Source organism: Carex rostrata, chromosome 12, assembly GCF_964058835.1.
Source record: "Carex rostrata chromosome 12, lpCarRost1.2, whole genome shotgun sequence".
Taxonomy (NCBI): Eukaryota; Viridiplantae; Streptophyta; class Magnoliopsida; order Poales; family Cyperaceae; genus Carex; species Carex rostrata.
The window spans coordinates 6,850,155-6,873,779 of NC_135929.1; the positions used below are offsets into that span (position 1 = coordinate 6,850,155).

Below are 23,625 nucleotides of genomic sequence, written 5' to 3' on the forward strand. Positions count from 1 at the left end.
AAAGATTTGTGTTCTGGTATTTTCTATGTCAGCAAGTGATATTGATTTCAGATGTATATGGAATGAATACAATTATTATTGTAGAATTGTTACCTGTAGTGACACGCTTCCTCTGTCCACCAGAGATACCTCTAATCATGTCATTTCCTACCATGATATCTGCACATATATCCAATCCCAATATCTGCAAATTGTATACAAGAAAATGAAAAACAGAGAAACCTCCAGTCCTATCATTGCTATTGATTATTAAAAAACACATTTTCCTATTTAAAATGAAGTACCTTGATTATGTAATCAGTAACTACAGTGGCTTCTTGGCCTCCCATTGCAGATGCCTAGTAAATAATGAAAATAGGCAAGTAAATAATTATGCAATTACGTTGTCTATTTGTCAAATTAAGTAGTATAAATGAACATTTTATATGAGACAGTTTATTGGCTCTGCTTCTGGAACTGAATTCAACCTTCATCATTAAATCAATGTTGGGGTCGGGTTTGATGTTTGCTGCTTTCTCCCTTCTCAACAACTCAGTTAGCATATCTGAAATTGCATTGAATAATTGTTATGCACAAATTTACCAATTTGAGTTTGGTGCTACACAGTAAATAGTTAAGTTTGTTTTTTATGGACCTTTTCTGGGAACAACCGAACAAGTACCCAATTAATAACCACTATTCTACCATACAACCTTTATGTAACTAAATGTTTGCACCATATATTGTAACTAAAAAAAAAAAGGAAGAAAAAAAGAAGAACATGGCAGGGAGAAAGAGAGAGAGAGTAGTACCGTATCTGGAACCAACTCCTTGGCACCGAGCAGAAAATGCAAGTGTTTCTCTGACAGTCAACTCTCCTATGTGCAGATCATGTTGGCTGATATAAGCAGCTGTTCTCTCTGGTACAAACTCGTTCATTTCATGCCCGTTATATGTTACTTTTCCTGAAACCTGTATTCAGTTTTACGAACTCTATGTTAAGTTATGAGGATTGAAATGAATTTGGTAAATTTGCAAGGAATCAATTAAGATGCCTGACCTTGAGATCCGAGCCTAATTTCCCGGCCAAGGCTAACAATAAGGTGGTCTTGCCAGATCCAGGGGGACCCAAGAGCAATGTCATCCTGTACACAATTGTTGTAATTATTTTAATTCAAAAAGATTAACATAGTTCAGGTATTAATGATTTAAATTTACTAATTTAAAGTTAAATAAAAAAGTTGACACTGATTAGCACCAATGACCATTGACAATAGACCCTTTTTTCTTAAAGATTATACTTATCGGTGAACTATGTGCACGGTTGAAAATTTCATGTAACAAGTGCACACAAATTTTTTGTCAAAAAAAACAAATATATCTGCAGAATATTTCTGAAAAGTATTTTATATAACAAAAAATAATTACCTGCAGGGTTTAACGATACCACTAACATCATGCAAGATTGGCATCTTTGTTTTCCTGCTGGGTAGAATGTGGAGAGAATTTGCTATTGACTAAACAAATAAATTATAAGAAATGAGTCAGATAAATATATTTTTATAAACAAAAATGTAAAATTTGAGATAATTATTTTGTAATATTATTTGATTCCTTTGGAGCACCTCAATTGTGTTCATGGTGGCATTGAGAACAGTTGACAACCCTCTGTTTCCCACATGAGTCTCTGCATCTATGCTCAGGTTCTCATATCTGACTTCTATTGTTGGAAGCTCAATCCCCACTCTGTTAAAAGTAAACAAGAACAGTACCATAAGTACAAAATTTTATTATTTTTAGGTGCAACATTTTAATACATATGTTCATTAATAAGCCCTAAACACTTATGTTCAAATTTTGACATTATTTGTCTATTTTTCGAAATTATTATTATTATTTTATAAAATCACAAAAATATTTTTTTAGTACCACAATCAAAATCTCCTGTGGTTCGTTGGAAACATAAACATGTCAATCCATTTTTCTAAGGGCGACGAGAATCCAAATTAAAAATGATTTGTATGCAGGGGCGGAACTAGAAACTTTTAATAAAAGAGACTGAAAATTAAAATGCAAAATATAGTGAGTGAAATTTGAATCCAATATCTTTCATCTACAAAGTAAAGCTCTAACCACTAAACTACAAGTAAACGTTTGATTATTATTAAGGGGGCTAGAACTATATAAAAAGTTCTTAAAAAATAAAATTAAATTAAATTTTAATATATATATATAGAGAGAGATGGGCTATGGTGCATTGCAATGCATGGAGGGGTTTGTGCATTGGACCATAAATCTAAAATTCAAAATCCAAATGGCCGATCCAAACCGTTCATCTTGTTCTCCATATTAATATGTGCTTGGAGACCAAATTTTACATTTTTCTGAATTTTTTACTATTAATTAAGTATTTTACAAAATTGTTGATCCAACGGTGGCTGCTGAATTTACTGTTTTGTTAAGCCACCGTTGGATAAACAATATTGTAAAATACTTAATAAATAGTAAAAAAAATTCAGAAAAATGTAAAATTTGGTCTCCAAGCGCATATTAATATGGAGAACAAGATGAACGGTTTGGATCGGTCATTTGGAATTTGAATTTTAGATTTATGGTCCAATGCACAAACCCCTCCATGCATTGCAATGCACCATAGCCCATCTCATATATATATATATATATATTAATATGCTAGCATGCTATGCATAGCATAGAGCCCCTCCATGCAACGCCTTGGATTTTGACTTTTCAAAATCCTAACGGTCGATCCGAACCGTTCATCTTGTTCTCCATATTAATATGTATTTGGAGACCAAATTTTACATTTTTTGGAATTTTTTTACTATTTCTTTAGATTTATTGAAAATTGCTGTTTTTTTATGGTCCAGATTTGCTGAAAACAGAGATTTTTCAATAAATCTAAAGAAATAGTAAAAAAAAATTCAAAAAAATGTAAAATTTGGTCCCCAAACACAAATTAATATGGAGAACAAGATGAACGGTTCGGATCGACCGTTAGGATTTTGAAAAGTCGAAATCCAAGGCGTTGCATGGAGGGGCTCTATGCTATGCATAGCATGCTAGCATATTCCAATCCAAACCGTTGAAATCTGACTACCTTACGTGTGATGCATATACATATAAAATTTTTAAACATTCGAATTAATTTAATATAAAGTCAAGCGGTCAAAATTAGAAGGTTAATAAATTAATTTTAGTGCATTCATTTTTGAACGTTTTTTGACCTCTTGACTTTATACTAAATTAATTCAAATATTTAAAAATTTCACATGTAGATGCATTACACGTAAAGTAGGCGGGTTTCAACGGTTCGGATTCGTCATTTGAAATCGATTTGATAAGTTTTAGAGTTAAGCTTACCAAAACTTTGGTGAGCTTAAGAGCACCCTAGTTCTACTCATATATATATATATAACTAAAATATTAAAATTATAGGGTTGCTTAGCCATCTTTATCCGTCCCTGTTTGTTTTGTATGACTAAAAGAACTTCTAGAAAACTTCGAAACATTTGGATTAAATGAAGGATATACATTAATCAGGTCATGGTCAAAGATATATAAACTTAATTAGAAATACATATTAGTTTAATTTAAATTCAGTGGCTATATTGATTAAAATTATTATAATGCAAAATGTGAGACATTGGTCAATGCACGCAATTTGAAGTGAACTTTGAGACACATCATGATCAATACTGTAGAAAATGTTAGTGATACCCAAAAGTCAATACCTATTGATAGCTAAAGTTAACATAGACGTGCAATCAGAAGTGCAAAAAAAAAAAAAAAAAACAACAACAACAACTTGGTTTAGGATCTCAAAACTTCAATTGAAGTTTTTGACCCTCAACAATTATGTATTTTTCTTTTGTTTCAATTAGAAATCATTAATTAATAATTATTCATTAAAATATTTAATTTGATAATAACCAACATCTTAAAATTAAATAATAATTTTGGATGTTTTTCTAATATTTTGTTTTAATTTGTCATTCTATATTATAGTCCATGAATTAACTATTTAAAAAATATATATGGTTTCACGCAGATTGGGAAAATTTTGAATTTTGAAAAAAAAAAACAGTTAAAATTTTGAAATATTAAGATGGATGGTAACTAAAAGAATTTCGGAAATATACGTAAATGATTTTAAGTCTTTTTTTTTATATGACAAACCAGCTGCTTATCACAACAATTCAAAATATTAAATACTAATAAAAGTAATTAAAAATATAGATTAATGAATTATTGAACTGAGCATTTTTTTTTTCTTCGTGTTACAATGCCCGTGCCCCGTAGGCAGAACTGAGCAAAGTTAAAGCCACCAAAAAAATATACCACTTGCGTTTTATATGAGGATTCAAATACCTCCGTTTTTTATGCCTTTATTAATTGTGTCTCATTTTTCTAAAATTCTAATAATATATATTTTAAAACTTATATATTAAAATAAAACCGTTAGATATGATCTATATTATTTTATTTAAATATACATAAAAAAAATTACATTTCAGTTTTATTTTTATAAGAATAAATAAGTGAAATATCAACGTCTATAATTTATCCTATATCAATGTATTTTTATAAGCCTTTTATGTCAATCAAAACAAAGTTGAAATACCGTAATCTTTTATGCATGAATAAACAAAAATAAAGATCAAATTTAAAAGTTTTATTTTAATATTTGAATTTTAAAATTTACATTATTAACGTTTTCTTTTAAATAAAAGCACGAAGAAGACGTTTTTTGCACTGACGTTGATAATTAAGATATTTGTGCACATGCACGTCAACGAAATACATATCTTGGTTAACGTACTGGTTAAGGCACATGTCACTTTCTCGAGCTTGACACATCACATACGTAAATTCTTTTGATTTTTCATCGAAGTGGAAATTCTTGATTAATTTGTTGCTTTCGGCCGGACTGTTTCAGAATTGATTGGAATTTGACTCCATGTAATACATGAATCTCCCAACAAAATCTCTCATCATTTTCTGAATTCTAACTAGAATTTTGAAATTTTGAGCGTGCAAATATTAATACTTCTGAATTCTAACTACCTTGAATTGAAAATTTGAGCGTGTAAATATTAATACTTATGTGTACAATACAAAATTTTAGACGTAACCACACGTTTAATTAATTAAATAAAGAACCCCATAATAATATCTCCTAGCTAGTAAAATTTCTCATAATTTTCTGAATTCTAACTATCTCGGATTGAAAGTTTGAGCTTGCAAATATTAATATCTATCTGTTTAAGTGTTGATATATAACATATAAAATATTGGGAGCACCTAGCTATTCCCCGTAACAATTCCCGATTTCATCCCCCAGTAATTAATTATTTCAATAACTACTAACTACTTAGGGGACCACTTACTATTTGGGGACCACATAATATTTGAAAGATTTTAAAATTGGCGCGCGCACGTATTCATCTATAATGCATTAAGTATTCATCTATAACACATCAAGTATTCATACCTAATATATCAAGTATTCATACCTAATATATCAAGTATTTTAAAAAAAAAAACTAGACACGTTTTTAGAGGTGAGATTTTTTTTTCTTCGTTCAATCTAATCAATATTTCTGACGATCGGTGAGGAATTTTACAAATCTAAAAACCACGAATGATTTTGACATAATTTTATCTTTAAAATGAGATCCATGATGATATACTTTTGAGTTGTCCGTTGAGAAAGTATTCATCATCGTCGTGCAAGTGCAAATATAAAAACTGGACACATCACTCATCCATCTTTTACACGTTTTTAGAGGTGGATTTTTTTTTCTCTGTTCAATCTAACTAATATTTCTGATGATATGTAAAGAATTTTGCAAATCTAAATCCACGAATGTTTTCTACACAATTTTATCTTTCAAATGAGATCCATGATGACATACTTTCGAGTTGTCCGTTGCACAAGTATTAATATCTTGTCACGCAAGTATTCATTTATACAAGATATTAAGTATTTATTTATACACATTGAAGTATTTATATCTAAAACAGTAAGTATTCATTCATATATCTCTATTTTTTTTCAAAATTTGTTTTTATGTCATTTATTTAATACGCAGTGGCCTAATTCACTATTAATAAAGCTTTGTTCTTTGCAAAACTCGCTACTTTATGAGGAATGAGAACATAAACATGAAAAGGATTAATTGCATATACATATACAAAATTATTTTGATACGATCGACAGTGACGGATCTGACCCGCTAGAGACGTGCTCAAGTATTCATTCATACACATTGAAGTATTCATTCATACACGTTGAAGTATTCATTCCTGGTAGAGGCGTGCTTGATTGGGATGGAGTGACAGATGATCTTCGGCAGAACGTTCGCTGGAAAAAACTGATGCGAAAGTGTAAGAGGAATGGAACTTATTGTATTTACCATTTCGAGGTGGGAGAGGGAGGGGAGCTTATCGATGGAAAAATGGAGGTGGAGGAGGAGGTGGGATGCGGAGGTGGGAGAGGGAGGTAGAGGCGGAGGTGAGGTGAGGTGTGGGAGGCGAAGGTGAGAGAGGGAGATGGGAGAGGTATAGGTGGGAGAGGGAGGCGGAGGTGGGAAAAGGAGGTAGGAGAATAAGATGAAGGTGAAAGAGAAAAATGAAGGTGGAAGAGAAAGGGAGAAAGAGGAAAGAAATAAAGGTTGTTAGAAATAGTAGTTATAGTTATAGTTAAAATAGAAAGTTAGTTGAGGGATGAAATGGGGGATGGATTGGTGGGGAAAATTATAATTACCCTAAAATATTTATATTGAAAATACTGAGACTTTTTATAAAACTGAACATATCAACTCCTTTTATTTTTCTCTCTTATCACACATTTATCTTTTATTTGTTTTCATATGTGAGTTTTTTTTTCTCCGCTCAATCTTTTATATGGTGTTAGTTGGCGCCTGAATGTATTAATATAAAATCTAGCAAGTATATATACCTCGTCATGTAATATATAGTAAATAGTTTGTCATGAAGTGTTTGTCCCTAACGGATTCTATCAAATTTTATTTTATTTTTGACATATGATGCTAGTTGGTGTCTGAACATATTAATATAAAATATTTCAAGTATTTATATCTCGTCATGCAAAACAAAATAATTCAAATATCAAACATTTGTACTTGACACTTGAAAATCCGAGTTTTCGTGGCTCAATGTCGTTTGTTAATGTCCAAATTTTATCTTCTTGTTTAGACCGATCTAACTTAAACCACCTATATATTTAGATTATTTTAATTTATTTAGTGTGTGGGGCCACCGTTAGTGAATAAAGGTGTTTATATTTTTCTCTCCTACTTAAAATATATACATCCTTTTTATCTTTAATTGAGTTTATACTAAATGATAATAGTTTATGCCAGTTCATGAACTTCTAGTTATCAACTTATATTTCAAAATCATAATCTTTTTTTTTCATATAATAATAGATGACGTACCGATCACAACGCTCCTTGAGCTTGAGCAAAAAGCGTTCATTGTCCTCCTCGGTAACCCTGATGAGGCGGTCGAGCAACGCCTTCTTCTCATGGACTCCAAGGTTCTCCACATGAACCTCATTGATCTTACCGGAGGCTGATGCCAAAATCCCACGCTTGACACGGTCATATGTTGGCAGTTTCTCTAGTGCAGCCCAACGTAGAGCCTCCTCATCATCTTCCTCCCGGGACGACCTCGAGAACACGTCCCCAGTTTGTCGCCATATTGAGCCACTTCGACCCAAGCTGCCTATTCTAGATAAACCCTCCATTGAGGAAGGATCCATCTGCACTCTTTAATTATTAATTCTCTCTTGGCTTACAATAGAGTTATGACATATTTGTTGAAAAAATGTGGCCTAAATATAGGGATGAAAATGTTGATAGAATCTACCAACAGAAAGAAAATGTCGAGGAGGAGAGAGTGACTTGGGAGGCAATTAAGCCGCCACCTTAAATTTGAGGTGTTAATTGAATGGAGAAATAGTCAAAGGAAAAAGCAAAGCGGAACAAATTTAAGTGCAGATTGTATTTGGTTCAGTTTATTTATGGTTAGAAGAGAAGAACGATGGAGAATTAATACAGTCAAATTAACCTTTAATTTGTAATCTTCCATTCTGTCCTTGTAGAGCATATGTGTTTGATGTGTCTTTTTAGCGTTTTCAAGTCAAATAGTGCTTTCAAATTCAGATTGATTAATTATTTCATTATAATTAATGAGTTTCTTGCGATACGGTAGAAATATTTATACATTTGATATGGTATCATGTAGGATTATGGTGATATAATTAATAGCAGTTACATCATGAGTACAAAATGAACTACTATATATTTACTATCAGAAAAGCGTGGCTTCTAGAAGATTTGGTCTAAAAATGGCGTGGCGCATTAGAAAAGTGCAGCTTCCAGAAGGTCCGATCTACCTGCTAACCCGTGCGGCCTCAGCATATTTTTTTGAAATTTCGTCGTTTTACATGTTGCATAAGGCATTACATGTTTCATATGATGTTTTATATGATGTTTTATTTTGATGGTTATTTGATCACCTAATATAAATATGACATTTTTGCTCTGTTTTTTATCTAAATACGTAATTTATTTCAAAACCTGCTGAAATTACTCAAAAATACATTTGTGGTAAATAAAACGAAAAAATAACTACTTCACATTTTATTTTTATCATTTTCTAAATAAAAATAATAATTTATGCTATATAATTTGACGTCATAATTACATAAACATTAATGTTGTATGACACTCAGAGGGGATATTAAATGAAACTACAAATGAAACATCACATAAGATGTTGAATTCGCATAGTCTCAGATATCTCATATTTTGCGTGACCTTTTGGAAAATCTCAACCATTCAAATACGTTCTGCACGAATCTTAAAGATCAAATAATACGGTCCCTTACGCTGTCCCCGAATAGAAACCGGACACGTCGGTGACTTAAAATATGGGATTGATATCTCAGAGGATACGCACTCTAAGGGCCCGTTCGGCGTCCCCGTTGAGAATAGGTATAGGAATTAAAAAATATTGTTCACGTGGAAAAAAAAAATTTTAGCCTGCGTAAATTTTTTTTTCTCACATGAACAGTAATACACTGAACAGGGCATAAGATGTTGATTCCCAATAAGTCGGGAAAGGTATCTACCAGAACCCTCCTCTGCACTTCTCTTGACTTTCCTTTCACTCACGTGTCATGTTTCCGAGATTGGTCAAGAAGCTGTCAATTTTTAAGTAACGACCTAGCCAATATGAATGCAAATACAATTTCAAAAGAGGGTATAAATACATATTTGAATCATTATTCAGATTCCGATTACTTTGAAAGAAGAATATTCATTTCAGAAGTTCATAATTTGTTATAAATACGCAACGGGAAGATTGCATTATTGGAGAATAAATGGATACTTTTTGATCATTCGAATGATCAATCAATCCCTTCGTTACTGTTTTTTTGAATCGACAAGAAATTAAGGATTTTCACCTTTCCTTATTGAAGTGAATAAAGGATATGCATTTTTTGGTTCAAATTTTGGAATATTAGGAATACCAAAAGTATCTTTTCAACGTCCTAGAACCGAAAAGCTTGGCTCATGTTTTATCTTTTATCAATTGTTTTATAATTTGTTATAAAAATTATGTAGTTAATTTTATGAATGTACGTATATACAATGTGTGTACATTTGTATAAAATATGTGATCATTTTTTTAATATGCAAATTATATTTGTATATATATTAGTATGTATTTATTATTTAATATGTATATGTATTCATTTAATATTTAGTCCATATCAGAAAAATTAAAAACAAATATGAATACAATTTAACTATTATATATGAAAATAAATTAATTAGATTAGGGAATATTCATGTATAATATATCTGAATTATTTTTTCTATATTCAATCATTTTCATAATAATCTAATTAATTTATTTCATATTATTTATAAATTTAAGAATTTTTTTTTGGGAAATATTAATGTTTTCTATACTCGTACAATTAATATAAAATAACAAACACTTTCTAAATAGGGAGAATTTTATATATACCTTTGAAAAGGCTTTAAATTATGTATTTTCTCTTTTAAAATTTATAATAACACATTATCATCCTAAATTTCAAAAAATCACAAATTTTACTAAATTTATTATTTTTTATTAAACTCCATTTAAATTTATAAAGTTCTCATTTTATCCTTAACATTATAAAAACTATGCAGCATGTGTAAAAAAAAATGTTCAATCTTCTAATTAGCTTATTTGTGAGGACAAGTGGTTCATTTGATCATTTCTCTACTTGTGAACACAATGTTGTGTGTCACAAATAGAAAAATAAATTATTTTGCCTCACAAAGCGGCAAATTAGAAGACTACACATTTTTCTTATGCAAACTATATATTTTATATTTTTTAATAAATGGTTAAATGGTAACTTTATAAATTTAAAATGAAATTTAATAAAAAGATAACAAATTAGATAAATTTGTGAGTTTTTAAAATATGGAAGTGTAAATAATAGTTATTTTTACTTCCCGTCAATGGTGATGCGAGAGAATTTGTTATAGCCAAAGCAAGTCTGATTAAGAAATGTAAAGATGCTCACTTGACCTTCTAGAAGAAATTCTCCGTTGAATATGAACACTCGCCGCCTGACAGTTATGATTAGCATAGTGCATTAAATAAAAAAAATTGACTAGCATAGCATGACGTGTCATTATTACCAAAATAATTGGAAAAAAAATACGATATTATGAGTTTTAAAGGAGAAATACATAAACTTGTACGTTCAAAACATATATGTAATATATAATTATAAAATTTAGGGGCAATTTAATGTATACCCCTCAAAAACTTCGAAATTACGTACGTAATTGGTCGATTTCCGATGACAAATGAGAAAATTTCTAATTATAATTCTTACACAAGCATATATATACCTAGAATGTTACTCCATAAGTGCTAGAAGTAGAAAAATGACTCATTTGCCATCGAAAACTTTTCAATTAGAAGACTGGTATTTTTTTGAAACATGTTACATATTTTTCTTTTTTTAATAAATGGAAAAATGGGTATTTTATGAATTTAAAACAAGTTTTAAAATTTTAATAGAAAATACAATAAAATAGGTAAATTTGTGAGTTTTTGAAATTTATAAGGGTAAATATGATATTATGAACTTTTGAGTGGGGGATACATAATTTTGAAGGTTTTGAGGGTATACATGAATTATTTTTCAACTTATATTGTCCGTGTTCATTTTGCACATACTTAAACGACGTTGGAACAAATCTCTGTTGCTTCCGTGCGAAGAATCAAATTCAAATTCTTCTTCTCACAATTTCACCCAAGAATTCCAAACCGCCTCAGGACTTTGTCTCTGCAACGGAATGACAAATGGAAGAATGAAATCTCAGCATTTAAGCACATATATTTTCGATTTTTTTTATTAATAAGAAAAATTTTAAAAAAAAAATAGAATAGTGAAAAAATTCACTAGATTTTGAGATATATATAAGAAAACTGTGATGGTTTATTAGCAGACTCAATTAAACTCCTGATTAACAAAACAACAAATTAAAAAGCAAAACAAAAAAACAAAAAAAAAACAAAACAAAGGACATTGCATACCATAATGTCTAAGATTATTGATTTTTTTTTTTTCCGAAGTTCATAATTTCTCAAATTTGAGTCAGGACGTCATAGACAGTAATGTCCGAATTTGTTTTTTGTTGTTGTTGTTTTGTTAATTAATGGTTTAATTGATTTTGTTAATTTGGACATTATGGTTTATAACGTCTAGCAGGATATTTTATATGTGTATATTTCAAGCTAGTTTTTCTCTACTGAAATGGAACATAACCATAATTCCGGCCGAAATGAAACGCTTTTGACTCCTCTGATTGCAACTATTGAACTATATATGTGCCTCAAATTAATGCATTTGCGTCTGGAAAACTCTCACTTCCTGTTTCCATTGATAATTAATTTGTTAATTGTATGCGCCAAGTGTGACTAGCTTATTTGTGAAATGACTAACTAAAACAAAACAAAAAGAAGACGTAGTTTTCCACGCGCAAATGTATTAATTTTCGGCATACGTGGCTATTGTATGAAGACAAGTTTGAACTTCAACTAGATATGTGCCTAAAATTAATACATTTGTTTCCTGTTTTCCACCCAAGAAAAGAGTGACGTAGTTCTTTGACTCTGGGTGTTCATCGGTTCAGTTTGATTCGGTTGAATTAGGAAACTAAAGTTATAATTTGGTTTCAAAAATATAATCTAATCGAACTGATTTAGTATTGCAACCGAACTGAACTGAACAAAAATTTATTTTGGTTTGTTCTGTTCAAACCAAAATATATTATTTTTTTTATTTTGAGCAATTGATTTATTATAAATCGAAGTATATTAAGAAATAAACCGGAGCAATCTGAACCAAATTCATAATATATAAAAGTTCGGTTGGTTTGATTATTTCGATTTTGAAAATTTTCAAACCGAACCGAACCAAAGTTATAATTCAATTTTAAAAAACAAACCAAACCAAACCATTAAACCGAAAAAATAAACCGTTTAGTTCAAACTAATTCCGTTCGGTTCAAAACCGACTAGACTGGACCCAATGAACCCCCTACTTTCACATACTAATTTTGTGATGAGGTCATGTACAAGCACATGATTTTTTGTTACAAATATACTTTGTTTTATTAGATATTACGATTTCTTAAAAGCTAAGATTATTGAAGTCAACCATTTTTTCAAGCTATTAATCTCAGCTAATTAAAGAAAGTCAATGCATATCTAATTTTCTATGGCTTAATTATGTTATTGGTTAAAGTTTTGTTATTAAAAATTAAAGAACTGAAAATGACTATAGTGTAGACTGCATATTCGGATATTGCATGATGCATATATATATATATATATATAGAAGACTGTTTTACTGTTTTATTAAAAATTAAAGAACTGAAAATGACTATAGTGTAGACTGTTTTTGAAATCCAACAATGGCTTAACAAAACAGTAAAATCATTGGATTAGCAATTTTCAAGTGGCTTAATAAATAGTAAAAAAATTCAGAAAAATGTAAAATTTGGTATCTAAGCACATATTAATATGGAGAATAAGATGAACGGTTCAGATCGACTTTTTAAATTTTAAAATTTCAAATTTGAACCGTGTGTATTTCGGCCCATATGCTACCGAAAGCACATTAGCCTATCTCTCTCTTTATATATATACAGAGAGAGAGAGAGATAGGCTAATAAACAATCGATTATTCCTAGCCTCCTGTACAACCAAGTCATTTTCTGATTTTTAAAGTCCAAATGATCCATCCAAACCGTTAGATGTGATCTCCATATTAAAATGTGCTAGGAGACCAAATTTTACATTTTTTGGAATTTGTTTACTATTTATTAAGCCACTTTGAAAATTGCTGATCCAACGGTGGCTTAATTAAACAGTAAAATTAGAAGCTACCGTTGGATCAACGATTTTCAAAGTGGCTTAATAAATAGTAAAAAAAATCAAAAAAATGTAAAATTTGGTCTCCTAGTACAATTTAATATGAAGATCACATCTAACGGTTTGGATCGATAATTTGGACTTTAAAAATCAGAAAACGACTTGGTTGCACGGAAGGCTAGGAACAATCGATTGTTTATTAGCCCCTCTGTGTGTGTGTGTGTGTGTGTGTGTATGAGGAGGGATCAAGTTACAACAAGTTACCACAACCATTTTCTACATTTTCAAAGTCCAAATCGTCGATCCAAACCGTTAGATATGATCTCTACAATAAAATGTGCTCGGAGACCAAATTTTATATTTTTTGAATTTTTTTTACTATTTATTAAGATGGGTACAAAAACTAATCAAATTCAGACCATTGAAGGAGATGACTGTTCGGATCTCCTTGGCTTTGTCAATCCACCCTAGAAAGTCTCTACACAACTTAATTTGGTTTTTTATGTCATCAACTTTTTTTAGTATATTATTGTGAAGAGTAATTTTTTGAACTGTTTTCAAGACAAATTTTTGCTTTCGGAGGTGAATAGAATGTTGAGAGTAGGTGGCTACTTTGCTTGGACAATGCAGCCTGTTTATCAACTTGTTCTTCTCAAACAAACATTCACAATTTTTTTGTTTGGAGATACTGAGTTAATAGAAGCGTGATGTATAGAGTGGAAGCGAAGGGGAGGAAGAGGAGATTAATGGACACCTCCATTCAAAATTAGAGGGTATTGTGGTCAATTTAGTTTCTAAAATAGTTAAATGGGAATAAAAGAAATAATATTAAATTTGTATGGAGATATTGGATATTATGGTATTTTGATGGGGAAATTGGCTATTTCAAAAGTTTGCATGGGCACACAGGAAATTTTTCCTTGATCTTTATATTTAAAGACTTCATAAGTCAGATTTAATGACTTGCACACGTAGATTTAAAGATTTTATATATTATGTACAAAGGCTGCACTTTGAACCGATAGTCATTGGATTAGAAAAAAAATTGAATCTGGTAAAAATGAATCAGTGCTCTGTACCATAATAGGTTTTGTAAATTAGGTGCTTGCCTTTTAATGTGCCTGCATGTGGTTTTAAAGCATGTGCCTGTAGTTTGAAAAAAAAAAATACAATATCTTTCTCAAAGATATGAATTTTGTTTACAGTTTTGCATTATATTTAATATATTCATAATATATTTTAAAGAATAATTACATCATTCCCCCCACCTCTCACCCCCCATTTATTTTGCTAATAATTTTCATTTATCCCCGCTTTCATTATATTATCCTCTAATAACAATTTCCGCTAATAATTTCCTTAAATGTTTATATGGGGGGCACTTAATAATTTCCATTTATGGGGGTCTGCTCAATAATTTCCAAAATAATGATGGGGGACCGCTCACCCCCATTGATTTATTATTTCATAAATAGAGATTATGATTAATATTTGCAAATTCAACATAAATACTTTAATGATTTAAATTAAACACTAGCAGTTTATTTATGATTGAGCTGTCCCCCATCATTATTTTTGGAAGTTTTTGCGGAGATAAATGGGGAATGGGAGATGCAGGGTTAATTATCAGCTTCCTATTTTAAATCGTTTTCTCTATACAATAAAATTCTAAATTTTTTCAATTGTCGCAAGTTTTGCATTATATTATCTCAAAACAAAAAAAAGAAAAGTTTTGCATTGTGTTTAATTTATTCCGAATTTATTTTAAATCGTTTTTAATATACAATAATTTTTTTATTTTTTTTAATTGGCATTGTTTAGGCAACGTGCAGTGACCAATAAATGACCAAATGGGATTGCTCGGCAACAAGGAATTAAGGAGCGCTAAGGAACCGATATTCGGCTATCTTAATTCGTGGATGAAAGCTAAGGAAATTAAAAAAAAAGGGTTGAGGTGTCTTAAGATCCGGACATAGAATTAAGATCCGAGCAAAAGTAGGCTAAAGTAGATGATCTTAATCCGCGCTAAGGAACCGGTGTTTGGCAAAATTAAGTGGCTAAAGAAGCTAAATGAAGCGGATTAAGACTTAAGAAAGCTTAAGTCTTAAAGCTTAATCTCTTGTTGCCGAATAGCTCCATTATAATCGCATCATCATGCAATCATTTTGAAAGTCATGTTTTTTGTAACAAGATTTGTTTGGGTATTCTTTTGTAGCAAATAAAGAGACAGTCCACAAATTCACTGTCTTTAATAACTTAACTTGGTTGTAAGCTAGTGCTCAGTTTCTCAGCAAGGGACGTGCTTGGATATTCTCTTCATGTAATAACCATAGTTGCCATGAAGTTTAGGCACTTTATTACAAATGTTATGTTGCGAAAGAAAACAACACTCTTTCTTATTTTTCCACTATTGACTGTTGCACTCTGTCGACCATCAACTACATCATCTTTTTTGGAAGTTGAATCTCTGGATCGAGAAACCAAAGCAAAAGGCAAAAAGCACGGGAAATGCCAGTACCACAACCGCAACCACCGGGAGGAAGTCATGTTTGAATCCAAAGTATTCCTCTATGAATTTCTTTACAGTCGGACCGTCTTCCAGCTGATCATCAATGTCTCCGTACTGTGACACGAGCAATCCATACAAAGTCCAAGCAAATGGAGATAGCCAGTAGTACCATAGCCACCACCCCGGTATTTGCTGAAAACATACCAGCATATTGTTATCTCATTGGCAAAACAATAACCACTATAACAATATTGGAATGAACATAGCAAGTAAAAAAAAATAATAATCTTTGTCAGTTTGTGCAAATCGATCTCTCTACTTCTACAATTTTGAGAGGTCATGGGTTCAAAATCCACAAAATGAGAAAATCCTCTGTAATATACATAGGAGTTTGAAAGTAAATTTAGAGTGTACGTACTGCTTTGGTGATAACAAATCCAGAGAAGAGATTCCATATGCCATAGAAGAATGAGGCAACAACGGAGGCCACGTTATAGTTTGGGGTCAAACCAACTGACATCATGCCATAAAAGGTGAAGTAAAGCAATGTGAAGTAGCTGAAGAATAGATACCAGAAGAACTTGGTTGCTGTCCACTGGAAGCCAATCATGGCGTAGACAATCACACAATATATAACAGCTTGAGCAAGGACGTAAGGTAATTCAATGACAACCTACCAGAAAAATGAGCTTAATAGTTGATTCTTCTTAAAACAACCAGGATATGATGATGAATCAAAACTAAACAAGTAACAAAATAGTGTTAAATTTAATCAAGTTCAAATTTAAATTGTAGGCAACATCGACAACATACATGATATAATGGGTTTGTTTATGTGATGGTAAGTAAATAAACCATGTACCTGCCCAAATGCATATGGTAAAGCAGAGTACATCCCAGCAGCTCTTTCTCTGTAAAAGACAGTTCGCTCGATTGACACTACCGGCATGACAGTTGATGAATTTTGTACTCCAAGTGCCAGAATTGCAACAAACATGGATCCCATTAAATTAAATAGATCTTGTTGTTTTTTTCTGTTAAAAAATTATAAAACTACAATAAGTTTATGGGTAATTCTAGTATATATTGAACTTCTATGGTACATCCAACACTTATGGTAAAAAATATTATCAAAATTAAAAAATTAAGATTGTAGATGCACTCTTAATTACATATACTATGTGTATCAAATATGAGTAAATTTGAAATTTGTTTGGTCATCCATCATCCATTAAATCTTCACAATTAAAAATTTAAATTGTTTAATGGAAGGCTTAACATCGACCCAAATGTGATACACATTTCCAAATAGTTTACAACGCATCGACAATTTAAATGTTTTTATTTGAGTAAGATATTTGAAATATATATAGGCTATAAGAGTTAAATGTACCATAAAAATTGGATGTACAACTATTGTAAGTACTAGTATAGATAGATAATGGTATGCAATAAATCCTAGGTGCCCATAATAGCGAGTTCTGGTCAGCAACTATAACTGGTAGATAAAAAATCAATTAAGAAGATCGCCAATATTATCTCAAATATTACTCTGGTAAATTTGGCTTATTGACCGAAACTACAATTTTAATTGGTCTGTGTTAACATTTAGACTAGGGAAATAAATCTGCTGTTATTCTCAGGGAATAACAGGAACCTGTTATATTCCGATCCCAACCGTTCACATTTTTCCATGCGCGAATCCCAATGAAACAATTTTTTCAAACATGAATCTCAACCAATATCAACGGTTTTGATTGGAATAACAGGTTTCTGTTATTCCCTGAGAATAACAGCAGATTTATTTGTCCAAATCGATCCATAATCAAGCCTATGGGCTGAAAATCCTGAAGAACGGAAATTGACATTGACAGTGCTGAAATATTTTTTAAGTTATTCTTTCTTTTTACTGATGAGCATGTAATTTATGAAATGATAGTAGTTTGGTTACATTTTGGAGCCAAGCTGCCAGAAGATTGAACCCAGCAAAACAGCCACCATGAGAGTTAAGAAGAAACGGACAGCAGTGTATGATGGGTTTCTCCAGTAAGACAAGTGCTGCTTCCACAAACAAGCCATGCACTGCATGAAGAACGATTTTGAATACTGAGTCCGAAAGGATAGGTCGCTTGATCCAGGTGCCGGGATGCTTAGATCCTTAATCATAGCCTTGTTCCTCCTGAAATAACCAATAAAATAATTATTTCAGAAATACGACACTCTTGCATATATTAAAATTGGATGAAAATAAGATTATATATTAAGTATAATTATTTTGAGCTTAGAGCCCCATTAAGGATAACTAAGTGGGAAAAAGGAGAATAAAAGGAGATAATATCTAATAATTATGTTTTGAGAGAACAGTACTCGTATAATTCTGATTTCTTGTACAATTGACTGAAGTCAACTGCAAGAGCCTCTTCTTGTGCCAGTGTAGTCACCTCCAACATCCATGTTGCCGGATTGTAGCCATCTTTGATCTTTGGTACACCTGGAACCGCCTTAACACGTTGAAAGCAAAGAAAGGTGCGTGTTAGAATTTTGTATAAAAAAACAGAGTTCGAAAGGCACTTGGTGTTTCCAAATTGCATTTAATCAATTACTACCTCAAAGTACTTTATCAATTCTGAAGAATGGCGCCCCAGTGGACCTACATAAATCTCTTCTCCTCCTCTTTTCAGTAGAAAAAGCTGTCTCATCATAAATAAATTAGAATTTTAAAAAAAATAATAATTGATGGTATTACCATGCATCCATTTTTGTGCAGTTCATTTAATTGATATGTTTTTACCCATTTTTTAATATTTCCAAATCAAAATATCAGTATTAGAGATGCATCACGGTGGGTATATATCAAATTTGGTCCATGTTAGAATTTTTTTGGCCATCCATAAAATTAAATAATTAAATCCTTCAAGTTGTATGATAGAAGACCAAAAGAACTCATAGCTGGGCCAAATTGATACGTGTCCCAGATATCTGATTGAGAATTCATCAACAGTGTTTTTCTTTTTGGACAATACTTTAAAAGGTACAAAATTGATTGTACATCAAATTGGATGTACACAATAATTGACCAAAGATCAAGGTTGCAAGGAAAGAAATAATGTCACACCTCATCAAAGGCTTCAAAGATGTCAATGCTTGGCTGGTGAATAGTGCATACAACAGTCCTGCCTGTGTTGACAATATTCCTAACTGTTCTCATAACAATAGCTGCAGCTCGAGCATCGAGACCAGAGGTTGGTTCATCCATGAAAATTATAGAAGGATTTGCAACAAGCTCGACGGCAATAGTTAACCTCTTCCTTTGCTCAGTTGACAAACCATTCACACCAGCAAGCCCCACAATTGCATCTCTCAATGAATTGAGCTCCACAAGCTCCATCACTTCTTCAACAAACATCTACACACAAAGACTCAAAATTGTAAAATCAGAGTAAATCATAATTCTAAATATTCCGTTCCAATGACATATCCTGAGTTGGAACTATGCACAAGGATCACCACCTTGGATGAATTTTTTTTTTTTATTTGTACTAGTCATGCATTCGAGTAGAGTTACAACAGAGGCATTTAACTACCCAAAATCAGCAAGCCATATTAATAAGAGAAAAAATCTTCTTACATTTCTTGTCTCGGAATCAACATCTGGAGATAAACGAAGCCATGCTGAGAAAACAAGGGACTCATAAACAGTTACTTGCGGGGAATGAATATCAAACTGCTCACAATATCCGGAAATACGTGCAAAAGTTTCCTGTTTCTTTGGATATCCTGATATGTGGATAGATCCTTCAATGTATCCTCCTGTCTTCCTCCCAGCCAACACATCCATGAGTGTTGTTTTGCCAGCTCCACTGATGCCCATCAGTGCTGTCAGGACTCCTGGCCTGAAGTAACCACTTATACTTTTTAGGAGAACCAATCTATCTTTAGTCATACCTTGTACTTTCATCTCCTGAATTTTGTACACATATTGAAATATCAAAGAGAACCAAAGTGGAGATTACAGTAAATGCTTTGGAATATTGATTACTTTTGGAAATAGAATACACTAACAAGAATCCACTATTCAAATATCTGTTAAATATAGATAATAAATGGCTATGTACCTGTGGCATGTCAACAGAGTATTTGATGTCATCAAAAGCAAGGGAGAGTGGCATAAATTGAAGAATCATGCCTTTCTTGTCTGATCCAATGATCCTGACATCAGATTTCAATGAACCTCCTTTGGTTTTAGTCGAATTGTTTAGCTGGGAATTATGTTTGGACAATGATCTCTTTCCTCTTGAAGAATCTTCCATAATTTCTCCAGTCAAATTTGCATGTTTCTCCCTAAGAGCCTCTTTAGACACAATTGGATGATTTTTCCCAAGTGCTGAATCAAATTAAAGAACTCCTCTCTTAAATTAACAGTTGTTATAACACAAAAGGATTTTAATATTATTCTCTATATCTCTGCTTTACTTTTAGTATAGTTTTTTTTTGTGTGTGTAGTTTCCTTCATTAAGGGAAGTTAATGAAGGTCCAACAACCGAATTTGTAGATCAGACTTATGTTCTGGTAAAAAGTTTCTGAAGCCGGAGCCGAGCATTTGTATATACCACATGGTCAAGTTTGAAGCAGTTCTATTAGCCAAAATTTCTGAATGCCTTGTCTAGGATTTATATATACCGTTCAAAAGATTAAAGATCTTAGAAGATACGCACGTTTTAGGAAGCTGAGAGCAACAGTATAGAGAAAATTGAACAGAAGGGTAAATCCAAGCAAAGCACCATAGCCGATCCAATACCATATTTCTTCAGCAAAGATTCCACGGCTGTTCAAAATTTTAGTACCAAGTCTTTCTCCATCAACAACCTGGAAAATTAAGGAGGTTTTTGTTAACTCATTTTCCTTTTTTAATCTGAACTGGGGTGTCATCCAATTAAGATATGAGTTAACTTAATTCTTTCTTTTGCCTTTAGATTTTGGGCATATTGCCATAACTCTACCATTTCGTAAGGACCCATACAAGTAATTACCAGCCTAAATTGAAATTCATAGCCTGCATCTTAACTAAAGTAACAACTGTAATGTCTTTACCTTATGCCACTGGTGACCCAAGAACTCGTTTACTGACAAAGCATTGTATGCATACATTAGGGGGGAGATCCAGTAGCCCCATATCCACCAACTTGGGATGCTTTCTGTCAGTAAAAAAAGAAAAGGAAAATGAAGTTGCTTTTAGACATATACTGCTGGTATTAAAAAAAGAATATTACACAAACATGTGCCTTTTTACCTCTTGCAAGAACAAATCCACTCAAAACTAACAAAACTGATATTGCAGCTGATCCGAAGGTGTTTGAAATGACCCTGTCCCTTCCTAGCCCAGCAATCATTCGGAAAAGAGCACCAGCCATTTGGCTGGTCATGATAAGAAGAAGATACTGTTTGAAAAACCTGCAAAATGAGGATTTGAGATGAATTTGGTAACTGTAAACTTGAACTTAGAACAAATGAGTAAATTAATATCAAAAAAGGAAAAAAAAATTAAGGAGATAAAATAATAAAATATCATGATGATTTTCTATATAGAAAGAATGGGGGTCAATTGAACTCCATTCTTTTAATTTTCTTTTGTATTTATGTATGATTTATTATATAATTTAGAATAAAATGTCATGATACTGTAAAATTGATCCCCATTCTAAGCAAGAAAATTCTATATGATTCCCATGGTTCGAAAGTCTGATTTGTTTTTTCCTGTGTCTTTGTAGGGACCGAGTCACCAAGGTTGGGAAAGGACTAAGGGGGCCTTCTGATGGGCATCAAACCAAATTCAATTCAATGCCTGGTCATAGTCATCCGATCTATATCAATATTCGTACGAACTTGATTAGAGGGCACTTAAATTGTTCGCACAGGATCGGAAGGCTATGATAGGCGTTGGACTGAGTTTGGTCTAATGCTCATCGGACTGCCCCAGATTCTGGTTGGGAAAACCCCCCAAAAGTTATGCCTAAGTACCTGAGGGTACAAGTGAAAGTAACAATTATGAATTGGCAATTGGTGAAAGATGTTACATTACCTTCCGGCATTTGGATCAAACCCGATAACGTAGTATGTGGTGAAAACCCAAAGTGCCACCTCGACACATGTGATGGGAATCTTGAGGATCCACCCTGGCAATGTGTAAGTCCACGCAGGGAAGAAGAGGAGGTCATGTTGCTTGAAGAAAACCGGCAGCTTAGCAATTGTCATGGCCAGCTCAGCATAACCATTGAACATGATCATTATTATCGAGACGAAGAATGCACCCAGGAACTTGTTGCCGTTGGCCTCGTCGTGTAGCATCCTGGTGCGTATGAACAATGTCATCGTGATGAATGCTAGAAATGTTATCTGAAAAGACACAAAAGCATAGATGCCCATAGGTTACAATTGGTATATATTAATTTATATAAATAAGGGCCTTCATCCATTTTGTCAATATTTTTTTATTAAATTTGATTCAGTATTTGGTTACTTGTCGGTTTATGATCATGGCAGTTGGCAAGAAGTTATGTATGATTTATATGTTAGATTTGCAGCTTAAATTATAATTTTTTTGGAATTTAAAAATTATGTACTGTTAGGGCCTGGAAGATGTAGACGAAGGAGTTCCTTTTCATTATCAAAATTTCCCTATCAATCAGGGCCTTCAATAGCTTCATTTTGCTAGTGCCATATTTTGAGGTCGTCAGAGCTGCTAGGTGGCTATCGTGTTTGTCAAACGGAAGTGCTAGCTCATTTTCCATGGTTAGACCGACATGGAAGGACTTAAATCCTTTTGCAAACTCCTTCACAGGTACATACCGGTAAGGCTCATCAATTCTAATCCAATATTGTTGTTGGTCCTTCCGTGATGTCACCTTAATTGAATCAGAAATTTAGAATCAGTATCACCCTGCTACTATTGATTAATTACAGGAACACTGAAAGCATATCTATAAAGACTCAAGAGTGCGTTTAAATTAATCACGCAATATTTTAATTGATTTAAGCAATTCTTTAATCTTTTACCTCTTGCAAGAAGTCCGCAACACCTTTTCTTTCAGGGCATTTGAACCCCATGGACTCGAAGTACTCAAGCACATTGCCACGTGGGCAATGGTAGACAATCTGGCCATCAGAGATGAGGATTATGTCATCAAATAAGTCATACGTCTCTGGTGCTGGCTGGAGAAGTGAGATAACAGCAGTCCCCTGAAGGATGTGTATCGACTGCTTGATGGAATTCACTATCTGGAATGTGGTCGAGCTGTCAAGACCAGTCGATATTTCGTCCATGAATAGAGCTTTTGTGGGACCAACTAGCATTTCACCTGTAGAAAAAAAAAAGATTAATTAGTGTATGGCCGGTACTACATTGATACATAAGATGTGCATTGTTGTGGTGCTACATCAATACCTGTGGTAACACGCTTCCTTTGTCCGCCAGAGATACCTCGAATCATGTCATTACCTACCATTGTATCTGCACATATTTCCAATCCTAAAATCTACAATTTGAACAGAAAAAATTATAAATCAAATTAAAGAGGAGAATAGCAAGTCCTCTATTTCTTGTGGATCTTAAAAGACAACCTTCTTTTGAATAA

The 23,625-nt window shown here is 32.4% G+C and overlaps 1 protein-coding gene across 4 annotated transcripts in view; it reads right to left on the bottom strand.

Annotated features, from left to right (window-relative positions):
• The window catches only part of LOC144562782 (ABC transporter G family member 36-like), an 83,435-nt gene that overhangs the window by 52,694 nt on the left and 7,116 nt on the right, over positions 1-23,625 (bottom strand). The window contains exons 8-23 of one of the 4 annotated variants that reach the window (XM_078312067.1): positions 23,436-23,526; positions 23,048-23,349; positions 22,615-22,896; positions 22,074-22,387; positions 21,285-21,445; positions 21,086-21,189; positions 20,710-20,860; positions 20,110-20,378; positions 19,623-19,955; positions 19,110-19,400; positions 18,601-18,684; positions 18,362-18,495; positions 17,946-18,173; positions 16,857-17,028; positions 16,413-16,667; positions 15,803-16,186 (exon numbers count right to left, since the gene is read on the bottom strand). In XM_078312067.1, coding sequence (XP_078168193.1) covers positions 15,929-16,186; positions 16,413-16,667; positions 16,857-17,028; positions 17,946-18,173; positions 18,362-18,495; positions 18,601-18,684; positions 19,110-19,400; positions 19,623-19,955; positions 20,110-20,378; positions 20,710-20,860; positions 21,086-21,189; positions 21,285-21,445; positions 22,074-22,387; positions 22,615-22,896; positions 23,048-23,349; positions 23,436-23,526 — 3,429 coding nt within the window. In that variant the 3' untranslated portion in view covers positions 15,803-15,928. Of the gene's footprint in view, positions 1-93; positions 185-284; positions 339-467; positions 545-791; positions 952-1,039; positions 1,125-1,407; positions 1,497-1,604; positions 1,726-7,460; positions 7,842-15,802; positions 16,187-16,412; positions 16,668-16,856; positions 17,029-17,945; positions 18,174-18,361; positions 18,496-18,600; positions 18,685-19,109; positions 19,401-19,622; positions 19,956-20,109; positions 20,379-20,709; positions 20,861-21,085; positions 21,190-21,284; positions 21,446-22,073; positions 22,388-22,614; positions 22,897-23,047; positions 23,350-23,435; positions 23,527-23,625 lie in introns of those variants that run through there. The other 3 variants (XM_078312059.1, XM_078312061.1, XM_078312058.1) reach the window with 3 other exon arrangements.